Source organism: Medicago truncatula, chromosome 1, assembly GCF_003473485.1.
Source record: "Medicago truncatula cultivar Jemalong A17 chromosome 1, MtrunA17r5.0-ANR, whole genome shotgun sequence".
NCBI lineage: Eukaryota > Viridiplantae > Streptophyta > Magnoliopsida > Fabales > Fabaceae > Medicago > Medicago truncatula.
This window is the reverse complement of record NC_053042.1, coordinates 8,349,643-8,372,317: the sequence shown is the minus strand read 5'-3', so window position 1 is coordinate 8,372,317 and position 22,675 is coordinate 8,349,643. Positions and strand designations below refer to the sequence as shown.

Here is a 22,675-nt window from a genome sequence, read left to right as displayed (position 1 = left end):
TAAACCCAGAACAACATTAGTTTGGAACTTGTCTCGTACTCGCCATGGCGAGTAAGAATTCTTGCCTCGCGAGCACTTCCAGGTTAGAGTGTGTTGAGTGCTTGTGCGATCTGTGTCGCACGTTTGGATCAAGAGTGAACCCCCTTAAGGTAATGAGACCTAATGATGACGTTTAATGCAGTCTGTAAAGCTGTTTAAGATATGTTGATATTAATTGAGCATGAATTAATGTATTAAACATTATGTAAGATATAATGAAATATTATGATGTTATTGAATTGCAATTGATATATTGATATCATCCGTTGTTGTGACTTGACTGTGCTGCTGTTGTTTAACTAAGTGCATAATGTCTATATATGATGAAATGATGACGTTTAGGTCCAAATTATTGGATGCATATTGATATGTTGATTACGGTGATTTGTTGATAAGAGTCCATGCATTAGCATTCATTGAGCTTAGTCCTCACCACGATTTATTAGGAGCTTTGTCCTCCGCACGATTTATTAGGAGTTTTGTCCTCCGCACGATTAAAGTATATTAATACTTATGATGACGATTGGTACCACATGCATATAAGGAGTCTAGGAGCATTGTCGCATTGTCATGTCTAATATGTTATGTTGTTGATGACGATTGAATATGTGATTACGTGATAAATGTTTATCTGATATCCAAAGTTGTTTAAGATTAATGTAATATTAATTATGATTCGAATTACTTTGATTAACATTATTTTGTTATGAAATCTCACCCCTTCTGCTTGAAAATGTTGCCCTTCGTATGGGTAACTTGCAGGTGATCGTGCATAGTGTGCAGTTTCCGTCGTGAGTGGCCTTGCCTTCACTGTGTCGTCTAGGTCACTCTGATACGTAACGGGATGGGGCTATATGTTATGCATGCTTCGTTCTATTACGTGAATAATATGCTATTTGTGATATTGAACTAAATCTTTTGAGATTACTTTGATGGGGCCTGCGTGCCAAAACGTTTTATGATTATGATATAATTTCCGCTGCAATATTTAAGATATTTGGTTAAATTATTATTTAACTGTTTTGGTTTATGTTATATGTGATATCCCGTTGTTTATGATGCTTACTCTGATAAATGATTTAAGAAATTTGTATATTGGGAAAACAGGGTGTTACAGAATACCTACGAGATCAAACCTGGTGCGACGACATGTTCTTCAACCAAACGAAAATTTATGTGTTGAAGCACGTGGGTTAATAGAAACGACGGTTCATCTTTTCATAGGATGTGAATCTTTTGGAAGTGTGTGGTTTTTAGTATGTCATTGGCTTGGCGTTTCTTTTGTATCTCCAGGTTATATTAAAGATCATTACTCTCAGTTTACTCAATTGGCGGGGTTGCCGAAATCTACTCACTTTTATCTAAAGGTCATTTGGCTTGCTTGTGTTTGGGCAATTTGCAAGGAGAGATACAACTGAGTTTTCACAGATACGGTTATCGATCCTCTCCGTATGGTCGAAAAAGTAAAGTTAAATTCCTTCGTTTGGCTATCTTCGAACTATGTGCTAATAGCTTTTGGTTTTCATGATTGGTGGAGACATCCACTCCTTTATATGGATGTCATGTAATGTGTTTTGAGTTTTATTTTATTTTTTTGACGTTGGCATCTTCATTAGGTGCCATGGTGTTGTAACAGGTGATTCATATTTATATTTCCTCTTTTTTCTTAATTAATTGTTCAACCTTTATTTAAATTAAATTTTAATTCTTATTGTATATATTAACTTATGTTTTTCCTAAGCAAACTACCATAAATGTATAATATGATTGATGAAATAATTTTATGACCTAATTAAAATATGAATGGGTGATCACCAAAAAAAAAGAAAGAGTGAGTAGAAAGAGTGATGACGAAAATAAACATAAAAGTTTTTTGTTTATTTTAAATAATACGGCAATAGTAATTAATAATAGTTGAAATTGACCATCAAATCTACATCAAAATAAAAACCTAGGGAGACACCAATGGATAGAAAAAGAGACATTATCACACCATTTCAAAGAAACTCTTGTGGGTAAAAAACATTAGTAGATTGATGAAAACAATGAAAAAAACAACTTTATACATGTACTACATTAACATGCATGTAAAATTAAATAGGTGAATAAAAATGCACACCTTATTGAAGAAGAACATTCTCACACATTTATATCTAATTTCATAACATTGATTGATGTCTATTGCAAATAAATTCATTCTAAAAGACATAATCCACAATTATGAGGTTGGCCACCAAAGATAATGAATTAAAAGTGTTGAACATTAAGATGATATAAATTTTATCATATAATCGTGATATTTTTTTTATAATATAAAAGAATTGTTCCAGGATATACCTATCATAGACAATCAATATAAATGAAATGAGATTATGAGTGAAAAAAGATATAATTTTAGTTGATTGATTCTACAAATAACCAAAAATCATATGACAAATATAAAAACCGAAAGATGAAATGGAATGGAAAGAATTAGCAACATAGCTACTAATTAGTTGAGGGAAGATTTTGTTGAAGAAAGTGGCGACCACCCAAAACCAAAATTTATACCACCGAAATTTATACACACAATGATCATGGATCTAACAATAGTCCCAAATGAAAATAACCCACCAATTCATTAACAAAAGTGCAGAAAAGTATATTTTGCTAGATTGATATAAGATATGGTGAAAATATTAAGAGATTGAGTGGAATTATAGGAAGGAGTAAAAAATTAGTGTGAGATAAGTTGTGGTTATAAATAGTGGGGTGGATCTGAAAAATCACTCTTTAAATTTTTCTATTTTGTAGGTTATATTTAGATGAATGTTAAGGGATATATCCAATGGTGTAAGAAATTGGGGGAGTGTTTTAATAGTTTGTTGGATATACATGAACCGGTAATATTAAATTATTAAAATATGGCTATAATAAAACAATTATGCTTGTATTCAATTATTTAATTTTGTAAGGAAAAAGTTCATTTATATATGTATCGTCTTTGTTAAAGTTATGTCTACGGTGGACACGTAAATAAAAAACATTGTGGCTTATGAATAAGAGAGGATTCAAGATAATGATTTAAGTAAGAAATGTGAGGAGTTTTGGTAACTTAAACAGTTAATGGAGGATGATAGACTTTTTATGTTATTTTATTGTTTTGGAGAGTAATTGATGAATGGACCTGCATTCATGAAGGTTTAATCTTTTTTAAGTTATGAGTCTTTTAGAGTTTTTTGTAACTTAAATAAATTATGAGTTTCAATCTTTTAAGTTTAGAAGTTGTTAAATTTAACTATAATATAATCGTTTTGGATGTTTAATTAGAAATGGGAAACCTTTCGAAAGCATGCCACATCAGCACAATGGAAGCTTACAAACAACTCAAGAGTCAATTACAAAGATAGATAGATATAGATAGATAGAGATAGATAGGTGTATATTTGACAAAAAAAAAAAAAAAAAAATTTTTTTTACTGTGTTAATGCAACATTGTATTTTAGGTTATGTTAACTTCTGACCATAATGTGTCAATAAAAAAAAAAAAACTTGTGTCCATAAGACATAAGTTAAGAAGTTTAAAATTGAATAAATCATTAAATGCACATTTTTTTTTTTGAAAGAAAATGCACATGTTAAAAAGATAAATGTTAACTTGCTGCTTTAAGACACAAGTTAAAAAATCAAATGTAGAAACTTAATTTTAAAAATTGTGCATTCAATAATCGTAAAGGTTAAAAAGTTATATTTTCAATAGAAAGTTTATGTTTTACTTCTTTTTTTAGATTACTTGTGCTCATGATGCGAAATATAAAACTCTTAAAAGGTTTAATAGCAGTTTTAGCCCCTAATTTTTCCAAAGTTTCAATTTTGACCCTCTAAGAATAAAAACTACAAAACCGTCCCCTAAATTTTGCATCTGTGGCAGTTTTGACCCCCAAGACCAATTTTGACTCAATCTACGCTGACGTGACACCCTAATTGAGGACACAATTTAAAGTCCTCTCAGTTCTCACATGCATTCATGAGTCATTACAATTAACACTTTGTCTCTTCCACATTTCTATTTATCTTCTCTAATTCTATCAAAACAACAAGACGCTTTCTCTTTTTTTACCAGCAGCGGCCACTTCTCTCTCACTTGAAACCATATCCGCCGAAACCGCATCCAATGCCACCGTAACTGCCATTTTCCGGCCACCTCATCACATTTTCCTATGACAGAAGCAACGGCAATGTCACTCCCGGATGAAGTGATGATCGAAATTCTTTCAAGAGTCGATTCAAGTAATCATCTTGAGTTGAGGTGCGTTTGCAAGCTGTGGAAATCGTTATTTCTTGATCCAATTTTCATGAAGAATTACTTTCTCACTTCGATCACCGACCTCACTTCTCTATGTCGTAAGGCCAATGAACAATTCAATGCTCTCAAATCACGTATTAAGGAAGAACAAGAAAAAGAAGATGACGGCAACGAGGAAGATCTTGATCTTGATTTTAATGGTGCTGCTGCTGTAGAGGAGGAAGAGGAGGAGGAAGAAGATGGTGATGTTGATGCTGAAGAGGAGGAAGAAGAAGAGGAGTATTCGAAGAAGAATGTGTTGGCTGAGCTAATTAAATTTATGGAAAAAGAGAAACAATTCGAGAAGAAGGGAGAAAATCTGGATAGTCTTGACGAAAAATGGATGATAATTAAGGTGGTTGTGTTGGATAATTCTTTGCTGTTTGTTAGATATATCAAAAACTTTACGCTGAATTTTCTTGAGTCTATCAAGTCTATGGAGGATAGAGTGGAATTAAAAGGGAACTCAGAAAGTATCAGAGTTGAAATGCAAACTATGGAGTACAAAATGAAGTGTCTCGAAATCTTTACGCAGATCTATCTCGAGTAAAATTTCTTGCCTTGTTAATTTCATTTTCAAAGTTTGAAGAATGAAAAACTCTGTCTTTAATATTCTGAAAATTTTGCTCATGGTGTTAACCTCTGCATTCCTAATTCCATGTCCTGTATGGTAATTATTCAGGGAGCTGAAAAAGTTTCGGTTCATCTTATAAACATGAAGTAGGGTGGTTTTTATTTTTGTTTATATAGAAAATGAATTAGGTTGGTTTTATAACTATGTCTGGTTTCCTGTCACTCATTTTCAATGTTTGAAGTATGTAAAACTATGTCTGTTATATTCTAAAAATTTCTCTTGATGCTATCCACTGCCTTGCTAATTTCATTTCCTGCTTTTGGGTATTTGTTTGAATCTGGAGATTTCTCTTAATGTTAATGTCTTCCCCAAATATTTATGTGGAATCAATGGACAGTTTAAGCTATTTCCAATTGCCTGATGGAAGTTTGGTTTTTGCATATTTAAAAACCAAAAGAGTGAACTTTGTCTTTAAATTTGGTTTTAGTTTCATTTAGTTCATTATAACAATCAACATTTGTGTGTAATTAAAGATGGATCTATCTAGAAAATAGTGTACTGAAAATATGACTAAAACAATATGAATGTGTAGTGCAGCTCCTTCAAGACGTTAGGTTAGGAAATTGAATATTTAATTGAAAATTGATTTTGCATATGCCTTGTATAGATATTATTTGAATGGTTTTTAGGTAGTTATCTAGGATTAGAATTGAATGTACTATATAATATGAAAATGGTAACTTTAATATTGATACTGATTATGTATTGTTTTCCTTCCGTTGTCTTTCATTTGCAGGTAGATAGATATAGATCAGCATCATTGATCATGTAAGTGTGTGGTTCCTTCAATAGTCTCACGAATGAATGCTGAAGATCTGCACTACAATCGGCTCATTTATAAACATCTAGTTGGCTGGTTTTTATTTCTCCATTTAATAAATATGAATTAGGCTGGTTTTTATCTTGTTTTTAATGAAAGTTTTGAATTTAATGTATGAAAACTTTGTTGGTTAACATTCTGAAAACTTCCCTTGATAATTTCATTTCCTACATTGGGTTATTTGTTTGTTTGAATCTGAAAATTTCTCTTGATGTTTAACCCCTGCCTCAAATTTTTCTGTGGAATCAATGGATAGTCTCAGGCTTTAAGTCACACCATTTTGGTGTTGAAGATATTTTTCATTATATAGAATACCACACTGATTTCTTTCTCAAATTTCGATGAGTATACAAACTGTAATACTTGATTCTACTCTATTTCGTTCTTCAACTACAAAACCATTTCAGCAAAAGGAATATTGCTTATTACATCAATGATGCAAATTAATCACAAATTTTCAAATTCTTGATTGCGTGAATATTTTATCTTCATGTGTTTACATCTGCCTCAATTGATTTAAAAGACTGTAAGGCACGCCATTTGGTGATTGAAGTTGTTTTTCAGTTGACAGGCACATGATGAAGACATTGAAGAATATAGTAATCCACTCTTAGTTACACTATCATATAATTCACCTCCCTTTGATGCCGAACACTTTGACTTCCCTTTCTCCAAAGGTGTGGAACGTCCTAGGAAGAAAAAATAGTTTTGGACTTTGAGCTCTGAGACTTGTAATTCAACACATTGAATAGAATACATATTTTATTGAAAAAAGAATATTACATATTTTATGAATATGCTAGCTAGACAAGTGTAACTTATCATTCAATTCCCTAAAAAAAAGTGTAACTTATCATAAACCATGAAATAGTCCTTTCAAAGTCCAAAAGGTGCACAATCAAAGTTCAAAACTATTTTATAGTCATTTCATAAGCCACAAAAATATTGAATATACAAATTGTGATACTTGATTCTGGTCCATTTCGCTCTTTAACTTCAAAGCCATATCAACAAATTTCTAATGTTGATGCTGAAGAATAAGAGGCAATTAGTAGAGGAACAATTGATGATGAACGCTTTTGCTCTTGAAGAAAAAGGGAAACAATTGAGAAGGATTATCCAGATGAACAATGGATGATAATCACTAAACTTACAAAAATAGTTTCTATTTTTTTCTAAGAATGATTCTAATTTTTTTTGTAAATCTCTATAAAATAATCTCTAAATTATTGAAGGTCAAAATCACTTATATTTTAATTCGTAACAAGTGGACTCTAACAAAGCATACAATGAGGTAAGGAATAAACTTAAAAGATTCAATTTTATAGAGACGAAAAACATATTTGACTCAATATTTAATATACACCTCAAAATAATAATAATAATAATAAATGGATAAGTAAAATGGAATGATCCTATGTACCCTCTAAAAAAAGTTAGAAATCGTACCCCTCTATTACAAAATAGGTGTATGTTTGAAAAATAAAATCTAAAATAAGTTTTTTACTGTGTTAATGCAACATTATTTTTTGCGTCACGCTAACTTGTGACACAAGTTAATAAGCTTAAAAAGGAATAAATCAATAAATGCAGAGGTTATAAAGATACTTAAAATATAAGAGAAATGCTAACTTGCTCCCTTAAGACATAACTTAAAAAGCGCAATGTAGAAACTTAATTTTGAAAATTGTGCATTGTCCTGAAATGTTAAAAAATGTTGTTGTAGTAACAAAGTTGTCTCTTACAATTGTGAACATAACTTTCAAGTCCTATCAGTTCTCTTCCATATTATTTACTTCTATTTATCTTCTCTCATTCTATCAAAACAAACAGACCCTTTCCTTTCCCCTTTTTAACCAGTGGCCACACCTCTCTTACTCGCAACCCTTTCCGCCACCGTAATTGTCATTTTCCAGCCACCTCATCATATTTTCCTATGGCGAAAGCAACGGCAATGTCACTCCCGAATGAAGTGATGATCGAAATTCTCTCAAGAGTTGATTTAAGTAATCATCTTGAGTTGAGGTGCGTTTGCAAGCTTTGGAAATCGTTAGTTCTTGATCCTCTTTTCATGACGAATCACTTTCGTACTTCGGACAACGACCTCACTTTTATATGTCGTAAGACCGATGAACAATTCAATGCTCTCAAATCTCGTATTAAAGAAGAGCAAGAAAAAGAAGATGACGGCAACGAGGAAGATCTTGATCTTGGTTTTAATGGTGCTGCTGCTGAAGAGGAGGATGAAGAAGATGGTGATGTTGATTCTGAAGAGGAGGAAGAAGAAGAAGAAGACGGTGATGTTGATGCAGAAGAGGAGGAAGAAGAAGAAGATGGTGACGTTGATGCTGAAGAAGAAGAGGAAGAATGGAAGATGAATGTGTTGGCTGAGCTAAATACATTTATGGAAAAAGCGAAACAATTGGAGAAGAAGGGAGAAAATCTGGATAATCTGGATGAAAAATGGATGATAATTAAGGTGGCTGTGATGGATAATTCTTTGGTGTTTATTAGATATTTCAAAAACTTGATGCTGAATTTTCTCGAGTCTATCAAGTCTATGGAGGATAGAATGGAATTAAAAGGGAACTTAGAAAGTATCAGAGTTGAAATGCAAACTATGGAGGGTAAAATGAATTTTCTCAAAAGCTTTATGCGGATTTATCTCTAGTAAAATTTCTTGCCTTGTTAATTTCAGTTTGAAGCATGAAAAACTCTGTATTTAACATTCTGAAAATTCTGCTCATGATGTTAAGTGTTAACCTCTGCATTGCTAATTTCATGTCCTGTATGGTACTTATTCAGGGAGCTGAAAAAGTTTCGGTTCATCTTATAAACATGAAGTAGGGTGGTTTTTATTTTTGTTTATATAGAAAATGAATTAGGTTGGTTTTATAACTATGTCTGGTTTCCTGTCACTCATCTTCAATGTTTGAAGTATGTAAAACTATGTCTGTTATATTCTGAAAATTTTTCTTGATGTTATCCTCTGCTTTGCTAATTTCATGTCCTGCTTTAGGGTATTTGTTTGAATCTGGAGATTTCTCTTAATGTTAATGTCTTCCCCAAATATTTATGTGGAATCAATGGACAGTTTAAGCTATTTCCAATTTCCTGATGAAGTTTGGTTTTTGCATATTTAAAAACCAAAAGAGTGAACTTTGTCTTTAAATTTGCTTGAAACTTTGGTTTTGGTTTCATTTAGTTCATTATAACAATCAAATTCTTCTCTAACTTACCAAATGAGAAAAATATATGAATTGTTGATCCTCATGTTTCATAATTTCAATTGGAAGCAACCATTTTAGAACTGAAGTCTTCTAGCATGTATGTCTAGTATACATTGGATCTGGCTCCTCTAAAGTGAGCAACTCACTTTAGAGTGTAAAGTGAGTATTAAACCGTCAATGAACAATTTAAAGGTAAGTATTGTAAGTACATAATAACAAATCATGAATGAGTTACAATAACAACCCTTGATTTTCTCACTTTATAATTAACTCACTTTAGAGGATCCAAATTTGTATGTATATATACAATTTTAAGTTGTTGAAACTTTAAACCGAAGAAAACAATTTATAGGTCTGATGATGTCGGGTATCACTTTATGACATAATTAAAATGAATTAATATGACTATAATACTAAGTCCGAGCCAATCATGTTTTTGTTTTCTTCTTCTGGGTTATGAAAAGAATTAGTTTGGCCTCTTGTAGGTGTATGGTGTCTTGAGGCGTGTTGTTTTACCTGGAGGGGTTGGTGGTCTGGTATTGTCTTTGGGCTTCTGTTCGGATAATGTCTGTAGCAGGGTTCTTTAGCAATGCAATTTCTGTTTCTGAATTTTTCTGTTATGCAGAATGACTGGTTTTTTTATTCTGTTACATTATCTTCTGTTGTTACATGGATTTTGCTCCTTCCTGTAATTGAGTTTATGTTTTAGCAATTAGTGGGGTGGTTTTTCAGTCTAGTGTAGCTTTTGTTTTTGTTTAGGTTCCTTATGTTATAAAGACACACACACACAAATTCTCAAACAAAATATATCTGTCTTTCACTTTAAGCATCCATCTACTACCGAAAACGAATCAAATGAAAGGTCTGTAATCCCCTATATATGTATGTGAATGTATGCGAAAATATGCAGATGTGCGAGAATTATGTTTGTGAATGTATTCGAGTATTTGAGGATTGTATAAAGTGTGTAAAGAAAAAAGAATCTTGGGACAGTTACATATTGCTGGTGTATGTAGAATAGAAAACCAGAAGAAGAAGAAGAAGAAGACTAAGTTTTGGTTGATGCTAAAATAATCCAAAATGTAAAAATTATCTACACTAATCTGCCAAGTGTGCAGAATTTTTTACTAATAACATATTACAAAGAACATCAATGATGCTAAAATCTTAGTGTGGGTATACGTAATCACAAAGTAGGTGCTATTTCCCTTAATTAACTTTTTATTCCAATCGAGTTCATCTCTTGACATTATCATGCTCTTATAGTTACTAACAAAAACTACCCTATCTTCCAGCTTCACATTCTTCCACTCAATATGATCCTTGTTTGTGACCAGTTTGAACAATTCAAAGCCAGTAACCCGAGGTGGCTTAACAAATGCCGAGGTAATTATCAAACTGTCAGAGACAAGATCTTGAGTTTCAAACTCCGCATTGCAGAACGTATAAATGAAGTATAACTCTCTCAACGCTTCATCTTTGGCTAGAAAACATAAACAATGGTTGCCAATTATGCTTAATTCTGATGGCCTTTTTGGAAGCTTAACCAACACTTTAGCTTTTGGAGGTCCATTTGTGGAGTCTTTGAGATCATAAACTAAAATAGAATATGAGGATGGGTTACTTGCATACAATTTTGTACCAATAATTTCCACATCCATAAAATAAGTCTTTGAATCCCTATCTGGTTCAACTATAGTCCATGACTGGTCAAAGAGTTTATAAATTACAATGTGGCAAAAATCACTCAAAAGACCGACTAAATAACAATCAGAACCATCACAATTTGGTTTGGAAGAGGCCACCAATTTCTTCAAACGTGATATTCTATTACCTGGGACGGAAGAGTTGGAGGGCAAGTACAATTTTGATGGTATCATGATTCTAACATCAATCACTGGATTCAAGAAGAAAATTTTTGCAAAACCTTTTTCAGAATAGTCACTTACAATCAACCATCCTTCAACTGAGCCAACACATTTATCAGTGTTCTTCCAGTGGTGTTCTAAGGGGAAGTACAATTTTTGTACTCAGGCTATAAAAGAACACTGAATTTTTGGACTGTAATGAAACTAGTGGCAATTCAGGTAAATGCATGGCAGCAATGCTTGTTTTCAATGACATTAGAAATTGTGTTTTCCTACAAGAACGGCATATTGCTCGTAATCTAAGGCAATCTTTAAGGGGAAAACGCTTCATAATCAATTCCAACACATCAACAGGTAGATTTATCAATGTGTTGTTTTTTTCCATCTCATCCGTTTTCATTTCAACGAGCCACTGCAGAATCATTGCAAGTTGCAAACATTAGTGTATTAAAATAAGTATAAGTTTCTTTTGATTTTGATGTAAAAGGATCACTAAAGTGTCTTGACATCACTATATAAAAAAAAAAAGGAATTCCAACTAGTATACTTGTATTTATTTTTTTTCACTGAACCACTGCAGAATACTTGTCCCTTGCAAATATTAGTAATAAAAATACTGCTCAGAAGACTATGACGAAGAAAGTGCGGAAAATAACATCGTCACTGATCAGAGCTCCAATATGATGTGGAAGGGATATTCATATTACACACATAAAACTAATAGCAGTAACTCATAACTATATAAAAACAACAGAAACGTGTACATTGCAGAAACTGATAATCAATTTAATCGTCACGAGAGAAAACAATACTAACCTAACTATTAACATACTAATATTCTACATTTGTTATTAAAAAAATAGCACCTAAACCAGAGATGCAATTAATTATATGGAGATCAAATGCACATGACACGGACGCTATACAAAACGCAGCAACAAAATATCTGGAATCAGAGAAATTAACACGGAAGAGAAGAGAAAAAATAAATGGACACATAAGATTTACCAGTTTCAGTCAATTGTAAGCAGCTCCACAGGTTCAAACTTTCATGATGTATTTTCTCTTTGATTTTCTCAATTTTCCTCTCAAAGATGATGCTGGAAGAAGCAGAGGAAATAGAACCGTAAAATTTCTCGGCTTGTGATTTGAACCTAGTCTTTTCTTTTAACCTGTTATATTTGAACCCTGGTTCTTGTATATTTGAGTTATATTTTCTTTTAGGTAATATTTGGGTTAATATATTTATTCCATAGCAAAAAAAAATAAATCAAATTAGTGCTTAATATTTTCACATGAATGATAAATTAGTCCTAGAGGGTGTTTCGTTTCATGTTAAGAGGCCCTTAAAAGGCTTTTCAAGTGCTACAAGCAATTTGTCAAAAAATAAATAAAAAAATTAAGGGTAAATACCTCTTTTCGTCCCTATAATATTAACGAATTCTAGTTTTAGTCCCTGTAAAAAAAAAAGATTTAGATTTTGTCCCTGTAATTTCATATTCTTCCACTTTTGGTCCCTCATTCCACCATGTCAGCCGAATCTGCATACATGGCATGAAAAATGAGGGACTAATTAAAGTGGAGGAATCTAAAATTACATGGACCAAAAGTAGGAGGAATCTGAAATTACAGGGACGTAATTTATGCAGATTCTGCTGACGTGATGAAAAGAGGAACCAAAAGTGGAAGAATATGAAATTTCAGGGACAAAATCTAAATCTTTTATTTTACAGGGACTAAAACCGGGATTCGCTAATAGTACAGGGACGAAAAGAGTTATTTACCCAAAAATTAATGCTATAAGCAATTCTAACTTTATAAAATCATGATTGGAATTTTTTGGAAATAAAATCAACTCTAATTAATATTTGTAATTTTTTTTACCATCAACTCACTTTTAGTCGGAATCAATTCATCTAGAATCAATTTTTGTAAAGAAGAACCGAACATACAATTAAAAAATTTACTTGTATCTCTACATCTTTACTTAACCCCTACACATTGCTACATGTACTACGTTCATAGTAGCCTGCTATGAAATTTGGTGGAATAGAAATTATGAAGAGATTTTTCAAAATGTTAGAAAAGCTACCTCGGCATCAGTTAATAACATAATATCCTTTGTCCAACAAATAAATGTCATGTGACCCGTTAAGTTCATTGGAATCCTCCACCGAAAGACTTTATTAAAATCAATGTGGACGAAACTTCTTTTGTCAATCCTAGTAATGCAGGTTTTGAACGTCTTCTGAGAAACAATATGGGAAATTGTAATCATGGTTTTTCTGGATCTTGTGGTAGAGCTACTTATTTGTTAGCTGAAAATGGCTCAGAATGATAAGATATTATGTTTTAGAATATGTCTTTCTCTCATTATGAAGTTTTATTCTCTTCCATTTGTGGTCTCATTTAGTCATACTTTGAGAGAAGGGAAGAAATGTGCTGACTGGTTGGCTAAATTTGGTGCAGCTAATACCGAATCCTTGAAGATGTGGACTTCTCCTCCTCAATTGGATATCATCCTGCTTGAGGATACCTCTAGGGTATTTTGGCAGCGGATTGGCTAGTTTGTTTTTCCTGTCTTTTAATTTCCTCTTCATAAAAAAAAAAAAAAACCTACACATTGGTTGAAATGTCATGTTTACCTTTTTTTTTTAACTTTTCATTTTTCACTCCTACTTTCAACATTTCCGACTCGAAAATGAGTCATTGAGTCATCCCCTTCATATCATTTTTGGTATGCTAAAATATTCCTAGTTTGTTAAATATTCCATTAATATATAATTAACATTTTTGTGTGTGCGAGTTTATAATGGCTTTGCCATTTCGTCTATCTACAAAAAAAAAAACATTTTTGGTTTACATTTTATTTACAGAAAACTATGAAAACTTTTTCGATAATAAAAAAAGTTTCCATAAAACAATTATTAATAATTTCCGAAAATAAAACTGAATTTGGAATATCATCTTTTTTTTTTTTTTTGAAATTCTGTTATAACATAAGGTTGGGTATGGGGGTTGGCCTCTACCACATGTAACCCGCTCCACATAAACTCGGACTTTAAACTAACCGATTTGGTCCGTCTGCAAATGATAACAGTTTTGATCTGTTGGCCTAAGTCTAGCCCGCATTGGTATACAAGTTAAAAAGGTTAATCACCCATCCATAATAATGATTTTTAAAAAAGAAATTTTGTCCAATTACCACTATTGTTGCTGCTGTTTGAGTTTGTAGCAGAATTTAACTCAGCAAACTGTGCAAATCCAATTAAGAATGTGAGAGAGAGCCCTGCCAGCAGTTGAGAACCTCCAGAGCAATTCAAATATAAAGTCAACATTGATGCGGGATGTTTCTTAAATGACAGCACAGGTTAGGGTTTTATCATGAGAAATCAGCTTGGAATGGTTAAGTTTGCTGTTACTCACATAGAGAAGATCAAAGCTTCTCCAACATTTGTTGAAGCTATCAAGCTGGATCCTAGCTTCAAATCACTTGGTAGAAATTACCATTGAAACAGATTTGGAAGTCTAGGTCAAGTGCTTAGAAGGAATGTTTGTGATGCTCAATTGGAAAACATTGTGCAAGATTTTAAGAGTTTTCTTTCTAGTCTTCCAAATGTATCTTTAAGTTTATTAGAAGAAGCAAAAATGTTGCTGCTTGAGCTAGTCTCAGTTGCTTGAAATCTAGGTGCCGAATCATGCTTGAAAAATTATCGTTGAATGAAAATTTCTTTCCGTAAAAAAAAATAAAATAAAATGTGTTCGTCAGTTCACATATTTACGATTTTAATGACTAATTTGTTTGTTTGCTCTTCTAAATGATGTGATATATATATGATTGGTCCTCAACATAAAACCATTGTGCATTGTAATTTGTAAGCACATACAAATTAAATTTTAAACTTAAATATTGTTAATATAAATTTTACTAATCAATTGCCAAATAGAAAGATACATTTCATAGAGAAAAATCAAGGGATGTCCGTCCTATTTGTGAATATATGAAGTCTCCAAGTAACAGAACTTAAACAATCACCCACACCAAAGAAATACTTAAGCAATCAAGTAAGCAATTCAATAAACTCATCAAAATACAAATTTGGCTGCACCATAGAAATATGATAAACTATCTTGGAAGTCAAATTAAATCAATGAAGCTCATATCAATCTGTTCAAATATCTTTCAAGGACTGAATCTACGAGCTTTCTATATGCTCGTTCTGTAGGATGATAACTATCCCAAAAGACATATTCTGAAGCATCAGAACAAGTAGCATCTAAAGGGTTGCATAACACTGCAACCTCTAGTTTCCCTGTGCCACAACAACCTCTGTCCACAACTTTGAAGCCTGCAATTCAAAAAATAAAAAAATACAATTTATTTTTAAGAATTTAAGACGATAATATTGAACAAATTACAAAATATATATATTTTTTAAATAAATTTAAAATTATACCTCTAAATTATCGAATGTGAAAAGTCAATTTTTTTTTATAATTTGTAATAAAAGAACTCTAAATTTATTCTAACAATTCTATGACTAATTAAGTTAAGATAAAATAGGAATTACCATATTTTTGGTAGTTGACAATGATATCAAGTAGAGGAGTGTAAACATCAATGTAAACTATCCGGCTATTGGGTGAGTTCTGACTTAGAGAATCAAGCTGCTTTGAGAGTTTTGAGTTGAATAACTTTGCTGCATCATTATACTTTTCTGCACACTCTCTTACTATCCCTCCTGCGAGAGTTCTCTGTGATGGCACACATCCAATTGGTGGTGCACCCAGTACAGCAATTCTACGAGCTCCAAGTTTATATATTTCCTATCAATTTATTCAAGATGGAAAAAAAAAAAATCATATAATTAAATTAAAAATTGAAACACACCGGTAATGCTAAAACAAACTAAGCTATAATTACTATACTCTTTGTTGATTCATATTTTTGATACGGCTATTTTTTCAAAATATGCTACAAGTGAAAAAATATTTACTAAAATATGTGTAAGTTGTACATGAGTTCAATATTTAAAACATTGCAAATTGTGACTTAGATGTAAAAAGAAAACTTATAATGCTTTCCTAGTTTGTAAAAGAAATTATAAAATCATGAAGTACATGTGGTATTTTGTAAAAGAAATTAAAAAGTGTATTAGTTACAACTTACAATTGCTCTATAAGCCTTTATGTTTGGTTAAAAGCCCTTCAATATATCGGAACGTATCTTCTGATGATACAAACATATCGAAAGATATGTTTCAATCGGAAGTTATCTCATGATCGGCTTTTTCAAGTGGTGAGCAATCTAGAAGACCTAGAAAACACCCTTGTTTTAAATTTCTCGTACCATTTTAGTAATTTTCAAATGGGTTAAACCCATTTCTATAAAATAAAAAGCCCATCTTATCCCCTTAATTATGACACTATATATAGTAGTAGTTAGTTAGTTACCTTTATAAAATTAGTGGCTGAGTTGGACATAAGGTCAGTGTAAGCAGGAATGTCATATTGCAATCTGGCATGAACAACATAATAGGTGTTGGCAATGTCGTCACTACCTCCCACAACAACAAAAAGACTATTGGCCAGTATGAAGTTTGTTCTTTCCTCACCAACAATGCCTTTCAACTTCCCAATGTATTCTTTGAACATGTCTAGTTGAGCAGATAATGGTATTACTGACTGATTACATTGTACAAGCAATTCACAAAACAATGGTCAATAGCAATTATCAATTTCCACCCACACTAAAGTCAATTTTAACATCAAATTTTAAATATATCTCAAATATAAGTTTTTATTTACCGCTATTTGTGGTGTCAAAGGATCATATCCTGAAGCTCCGGAGGCAAAGCCTACGCCTGTAAGAAGATCACTGGATTTGAGATTTGGATCCAAATATGCAGGTACATACCCCTTGATACCGAATTGTTCAGCTGCAAGTAAATTGATTGCAATGAGAATATGATTTATGCAGGTACATACACCTTAAATAACATACATATGTGTTTATAAGTGGTCGAGATCTCGACCTTACAAGTCAGAATATCTCATCTAATACAATACCATGCTGATTTTATTGATAGCTGCAAATATAGGAAATTCTATTTTAACTTGCATTTTGTTTGTTTGGATTCATAAAACTTCTAAAGTGTATGTTTTGATGTGACAACAAACATCCAAATCGTGGACCTCGTGTCATAAGTTAGAGTTCCACAGCATTCCTTCTTCTTCTCCCCTCTCTTTTTCACACTATCACCCCTCTTCTATACCCTACATCTAGAAGATATTAATATGACAAAAATTCCAATTTTATGAGTTATTTTGTCATTTGTTTTTCAAATTTAAGATTGAATTATCAACTATTACAATTTCATGAACTAAATTTGGCGAATCACTCGTAATACACATACTTAAGAGCTATATCCAGGGTTTAGTCTGTTCACATTGACTAAATAGCTACTAGTATGTTAAGAACCTACTAAATCTAAGGTGTACAGAGTATCATGGTTTTGTCAATGACTAATCTCTTTAGAAGAACATGATTGACCATGTTCATTTGGGTTTCCTATCTCAACTATATTGTTTCCATCTAGCTACAAGACAATATAAGGTATATATATATTTCAAACACTTGAGGTAGGATATTTGTTTTTAAGGTTGCACTTCAAACGCCAGTAAATATTATATATTTGTTTCTGACAAAGTATCTAAGGTACCTACAAAAAGAAATTAAAAATAAATAGGCTAACATATATTTTCGTCATTCTTTTTTGAAAAATATTTTTGTCATTTATCTTTTAACTAATATTCATCTTGGTCCTTAATCATTTTTTGATTCGACTTGGTCATTTACCCTTTTTTGATTCATTTTAGTCCTTTATCGTTTACCTAATACTTGTTTTAGTCTTTAATAAAAGAATAAACTTGTATTTCACAAAAAATAGGAATAAATTTGTATAGTTTTGCGAAAGATAAATGATTTAAAAAAATATTAGGTAAAAAGATGAAGGACTAAAATGAAAGATAAATGACTAAAACGATTTTAAAAAAAAGATAAATGACTGAAACTAATGTTATGTTAAGGATATAGGACGAAAGAATATATTTTAGTGTAAATGTTTAATGGTTAAGATTTTAATTATAAAACATCATAGTGGCTGGAAATAATTTTTTTTTTATGGTATTAATTAGAGAAATTTTAAATAAAAATTTAAATTAAAAAATATTTAAAAATATAATATTATAATCTAAGGAGGGCTCGTGATATTGTTTTACAGAAGGAAGATATGTGATTCTCTGTGACAATAGAGTATACTATATGATAGTTATTATTAGGGTCGTTCTCGACAATTCGGAGGCCTGGTTACAAATTTGACAATTTTCATTTAAAAATAATTGAAAAAAATCCAACACTATTTATGGCGACAGACAATTAAGTTGTAGTCAAATATATGACTAATGATTTAAACATGACCTTTACCTATAGATAAATAAACATTTACTTAAGGAGACGGCATAATTGACACTAAAATTGATACCTTTTATAGACCTTTACCTACGGAATTCTTTTTCAAATTTAGAGGCCTCCTAAAGGTAAGGCCATGTTTCAAGAGCCTTGTTGCACTTGGCAAGGGTCGGTCCTGGTTATTATTTACATGCCGATCAAACTCCAAACTACTAATGTTCCTTTCATCTAGGAATCGTAGGGTTGACATAATTTTTTTAGAATGTATGAAAATATAATTTCATAAAAACGGTCTTTGTTCCTTAAAAAAAAAAAAAACAGGTGTTTTTATTTTTAAAAACAATAAATAAAAAATGAAAAGAAAAAATTATTTAACTAATATATACTAAATAAATGATTTTGCAGCTCAATTTAAAAAAACAAAAAACAGTAGAATTTATAATTTATTTTACATTAAGGATTTGTTTGATGATTAAGATAGGGAGACAAGATATGATATATTAATCATATCCTTATGAAATATCTGCACCAAAGAGATAGGATAAAATAAACTAGTTTTTTTGTCCTATCTTATCCTCTCCGGTCATTTTGTCTTCCTTCTCAAAATTTCTACATTCGGACCCCTACTATCAACAATTTTTTTCCACCTATAAAAAAATGCCACAACTATCAATTCACACTCGAAACGAAATATGATAGGCCGAAAGAAAAACGGTACAAAATTAAAAGATCTCATAACTAGACAGAAAAGAAAGTTTCTAAATTTGAGCATATAGCTGAACAGTTATTTTGCTTTGAAGTTTAGGAATGAGATAAAATAGAAAGGAAAATGTTATAATGACATCAAGAGAAACTGAGTCTTTCACTAAAAAAGTTTTAACCTAGAAAAAAGACAAAGATGAAAATGACAGTGAGTATATATATATATATATATATATATATATATACAGAGAGAGAGAGAGAGAGAGAGAGAGAGAGAGTACCAAGTATATCTGAGGGGATTTTTCCATTGCAAAAACGACCAGTTGGGACACCACCTTGAAAATCTTTGCCATAAGGAGGGAAATTGCATTTGACCAAAGTTTTGAGGTCGTTATTGTTTCCTGAATCAACTATTGAATCTCCAAATGCTATCACTGCTGGAACTGTAACATTTGGTGGAAGCTTTATCAAACCCTTCGTTTTGTAGCACAAAGCAAATAATACAATGAAACGGATCAGAAATGAAGAAGCCATTGGAGAAGTTGTGAGCTGCATCATACTAGCTATATAGCTCCTCCAACAAACACTTCTTTCTTCCTTTGACCGAAATTATAAGTATGATAATGCTTTAGGTATGATTATTATATATACAACAATTAGGATCATAAAGTAAATGCATCTGCATGAGGTCTTGTCAAGTCAATGTGGGTTGTCATAAGCACATATTGTGTTATAAACGGCTCTCGTGCAGTTGTTTTTATTTAATATCAGTATAAGCCGTTGGATACTTAAGTTACTAAATTATTTCTTTAACAAATCAAAACAGGATATATTAATAACCAACGGTCTATCCCTTCAATACAAAGTGTGCCAAAGAGAATAACCAGTAATTACAACAAAGTGTCAAACAGTAAAAATAACAATTAGCCAACACCCAAACGTAAAAATGGATCATGTGATCAATCATAAAATTTATAGTGATAAGTCGAAAATTAAACTTAAACCAACAAAAGGAAAGTAGCTTTATGTAACTTCTTTAACATGGAAAATTCTAGCATTCCTATCCTTTCAAATCACCCAAGAACTTACAAGCCAAATTAAATTCATAAAAAACATTGAGACTTCGCAAAACCTGATGCACAAGCAAAGTTTGTCTATTGAGGACTTTTAAAAAGATCCAAAGATGGGTCCTTACTATTTTTGGTAACGAAATAAATTTTAATAATAATAAAAAAAGGGAAAGAATATTAAAATTAATAAATTTTTATAAATAATATTAAAATTTGCTAAAAAGTAATATGTGCCACGTTTAAACCTTTTTAGAGGTCCATATGAAATGCGGACTATTACAAAAATAGAATAGTTAAACACTTCTTTTTTTGAACACATCCTATATAGTTAATTAAAGTTGTTGGTTGGGAGGGTAAGAGTAGAAGGTTGGTCACGTAGCCAAGAAATTATTTTGGGTTATTATCTATGTATTAGTTAATAATAATGATAAAAATAATAATTAGTTTTTATATGAAATTTTTTTTTGGATAATCAAATGTTTAAACGGGTTCATATTAAAATTCATTGAACAAACAAATTTATGGAACAGTTAAAGTATTTGAGTACTCCTTCATGCAATGTTAGTTGTATGCTAAGAGTTTGATTTTATAGTCTTATAATCACAAATAATAAAGTTCGAATCTATTTGGGGAACACTCCTTCTTTCTCAACTAAAAAAACTTATATGGTTACCTTACTACTCAGCATATCAAACATATATACAACTTACACTTTTTTTTTAAAAATAATAATATTTTTACAAGTTAATGTTGGAATTTGAGGTTTTTTTTTTTTAATTTAAAATGCAAATAAGTTGACCTGTATAAATAGGTGCAATATACGTGTATATCACACATCTATTAAAAATAATTTATAGAAAATTGCAACTTCAGCACTTCACAAATTAATATAATAGGTGTAGCATACGTTTATAAAAATACACATAAGTAATAAAATTTTGATCGCTAGAAGAAAAAATAAAGGTTTCTGAGTCACCTATTTGCGTTAGTTGTTTTGGTTCCTCCTTCCAATTCTATCCATATACAACTTACCTTTTAGTAAAAAATAATAAAAACTTACCTTTTATAGTCTCAGTATCTTTATCTGTGACTTATATTATATTCATAGTAAAAAAAATCTATGACTTATATTAGTTTGATTAAAAAATCATCGACACTACCAATTCGGTTAGTTATGAATGCAATCGTCCCATTTTGATTAGAAAAACGTAAGTTTTTGTAAAATAATAAATCATGGAAAATTTTATATCCATATATATACAAATTTGCAAAGAGCAAAAGTGAAATAAATCATGTCTAAAGGTAGGTAAGATGGTAGGTCATGAAAGGAAATTAAAGGCATACGTACCCGAGAGTGTTGGAATAGTAAATCAATACAACTATGTTAGGTGGCATTTCACATATGGCCATGAATGTGATTTCTGATTTGTACTGTTTTTCTTACATCTGTCTCACTCATCAATTTGGTGTAGTGATGATGAAGTGTTAAGTTTCACATTTTATTTGTTGGATCAATCTGGCACATTTATAGTCTAATTTTTTGAAATAGTAAAATCCATTTTATAATGATAAGTTAAACCCGTTAATATAAGAACTTATAGGGTCATATTAATAAATATCTTAAAGGTATATGTATAAAAATATAAAAATAAAAAACTTGTATAAAGAAAAAACAAGTTTTAGACTTTAAAGAAATTGAATGCACAGTCTTTGTTATTTATTACAACTTAATGTTTGGATGGTGCAAACATTTTGTATCGTTTAGTAGTGATGAACTTGGACACACTATAAAAATTTAAGACAAATGTTAAGAAGTGTTTTTAAAGCACTTGATAAGAAATCCAAAAAGAAACTTACATTTAAGGAGATTTGTTAGCTTGTCAAAAAAAAAAGGAAATTTGTTAGCATAACGTAAAATCTAATATGATTCTAGATTGCTAATGAATGATATTTTCACCTTCTTGCTGATATTATAATATTAAGTCTAGCTAGAGGGATTGATGTCCATTAATAATAACGTACCATGCTGCACACAATAACGACAAACATTAACTAAGAGATTCGTACGATTATTATTAAATCGATTTGAGCCACACAACTAAGAGAAATGAGGAAGAAACATGTGGTCTAACTGTTTTCAATTTGGTTTCTGTCTGAAGGAACAGAACCATATTTTGATTATAGATCTATCTAAGATAACTATACTTCATGAAAGGGCTTGAAGACAGAGACTATAGAAGGTGAGAGACTGGGGCCAGTTGTGTTAAATCAAGTTACATTAAGAAAAAATTTAACATGAGGATGATCCATATTAAGAGTTTGCTAGCTCATATTGTTACCTCCGTAACTCATACTTCTCTTGGCCCTATGAAACACGAAAACAGACATGGATGTTAACATCAATAGTAATTTGAGAAAATAAGTTAAAGAAGATGATTGAAGTTTGGGAAAAATCGTGTCGTGATTTGGAGAAATCGTGATGCGAATTGAGGTTTTGACTCGACAATTTTCGTGGAA

General features: G+C 31.3%; 4 protein-coding genes across 4 annotated transcripts; 2 read left to right on the top strand and 2 right to left on the bottom strand.

Annotated features, from left to right (window-relative positions):
* Positions 1-4,063: 4,063 nt before the first annotated feature.
* On the top strand, positions 4,064-5,980 carry LOC11428098 (myelin transcription factor 1). The gene is made up of 2 exons (XM_003589491.3): positions 4,064-4,909; positions 5,734-5,980. Exons 1-2 carry the CDS (start codon positions 4,239-4,241, stop codon positions 5,735-5,737), a joined length of 675 nt encoding a protein of 224 aa, XP_003589539.1. The 5' UTR covers positions 4,064-4,238; the 3' UTR covers positions 5,738-5,980.
* Positions 5,981-7,595: 1,615 nt separating this feature from the next.
* LOC120580152 (myelin transcription factor 1-like protein) lies at positions 7,596-9,717 on the top strand. Its single transcript, XM_039833407.1, has 2 exons — positions 7,596-8,444; positions 9,533-9,717. Exons 1-2 carry the CDS (start codon positions 7,754-7,756, stop codon positions 9,610-9,612), a joined length of 771 nt encoding a protein of 256 aa, XP_039689341.1. The 5' UTR covers positions 7,596-7,753; the 3' UTR covers positions 9,613-9,717.
* A 60-nt stretch (positions 9,718-9,777) lies between these two features.
* LOC120580153 (uncharacterized) lies at positions 9,778-12,077 on the bottom strand. The gene is made up of 2 exons (XM_039833410.1): positions 11,924-12,077; positions 9,778-11,327 (listed from the first exon to the last, which is right to left on the bottom strand). Exon 2 carries the CDS (start codon positions 10,925-10,927, stop codon positions 10,175-10,177), a length of 753 nt encoding a protein of 250 aa, XP_039689344.1. The 5' UTR covers positions 10,928-11,327; positions 11,924-12,077; the 3' UTR covers positions 9,778-10,174.
* Positions 12,078-14,851: 2,774 nt separating this feature from the next.
* LOC11422770 (GDSL esterase/lipase EXL3) lies at positions 14,852-19,800 on the bottom strand. The gene is made up of 5 exons (XM_003589486.3): positions 19,370-19,800; positions 16,724-16,854; positions 16,370-16,600; positions 15,487-15,742; positions 14,852-15,264 (listed from the first exon to the last, which is right to left on the bottom strand). The coding sequence occupies exons 1-5, from the start codon at positions 19,644-19,646 to the stop codon at positions 15,074-15,076; spliced, it is 1,086 nt and encodes a 361-aa protein (XP_003589534.1). The 5' UTR covers positions 19,647-19,800; the 3' UTR covers positions 14,852-15,073.
* Between the last annotated feature and the right edge of the window lie 2,875 nt (positions 19,801-22,675).

What these genes read in the sequence shown, in the direction of transcription:
- LOC120580153 (XM_039833410.1), bottom strand. Translation starts at nt 10,927, where the DNA reads ATGATACCATCAAAATTGTACTTGCCCTCCAACTCTTCCGTCCCAGGT.
- LOC11428098 (XM_003589491.3), top strand. Translation starts at nt 4,239, where the DNA reads ATGACAGAAGCAACGGCAATGTCACTCCCGGATGAAGTGATGATCGAA.
- LOC120580152 (XM_039833407.1), top strand. Translation starts at nt 7,754, where the DNA reads ATGGCGAAAGCAACGGCAATGTCACTCCCGAATGAAGTGATGATCGAA. An exon ending in TGAAATGCAAACTATGGAGG is followed by an intron (nt 8,445 to 9,532) that starts GTAAAATGAATT and finishes GGCCTCTTGTAG; the next exon opens with GTGTATGGTGTCTTGAGGCG.
- LOC11422770 (XM_003589486.3), bottom strand. Translation starts at nt 19,646, where the DNA reads ATGATGCAGCTCACAACTTCTCCAATGGCTTCTTCATTTCTGATCCGT. An exon ending in CTTTGACACCACAAATAGCG is followed by an intron (nt 16,601 to 16,723) that starts GTAAATAAAAAC and finishes CAATGTAATCAG; the next exon opens with TCAGTAATACCATTATCTGC. An exon ending in TGTCAACTACCAAAAATATG is followed by an intron (nt 15,265 to 15,486) that starts GTAATTCCTATT and finishes TTTGAATTGCAG; the next exon opens with GCTTCAAAGTTGTGGACAGA.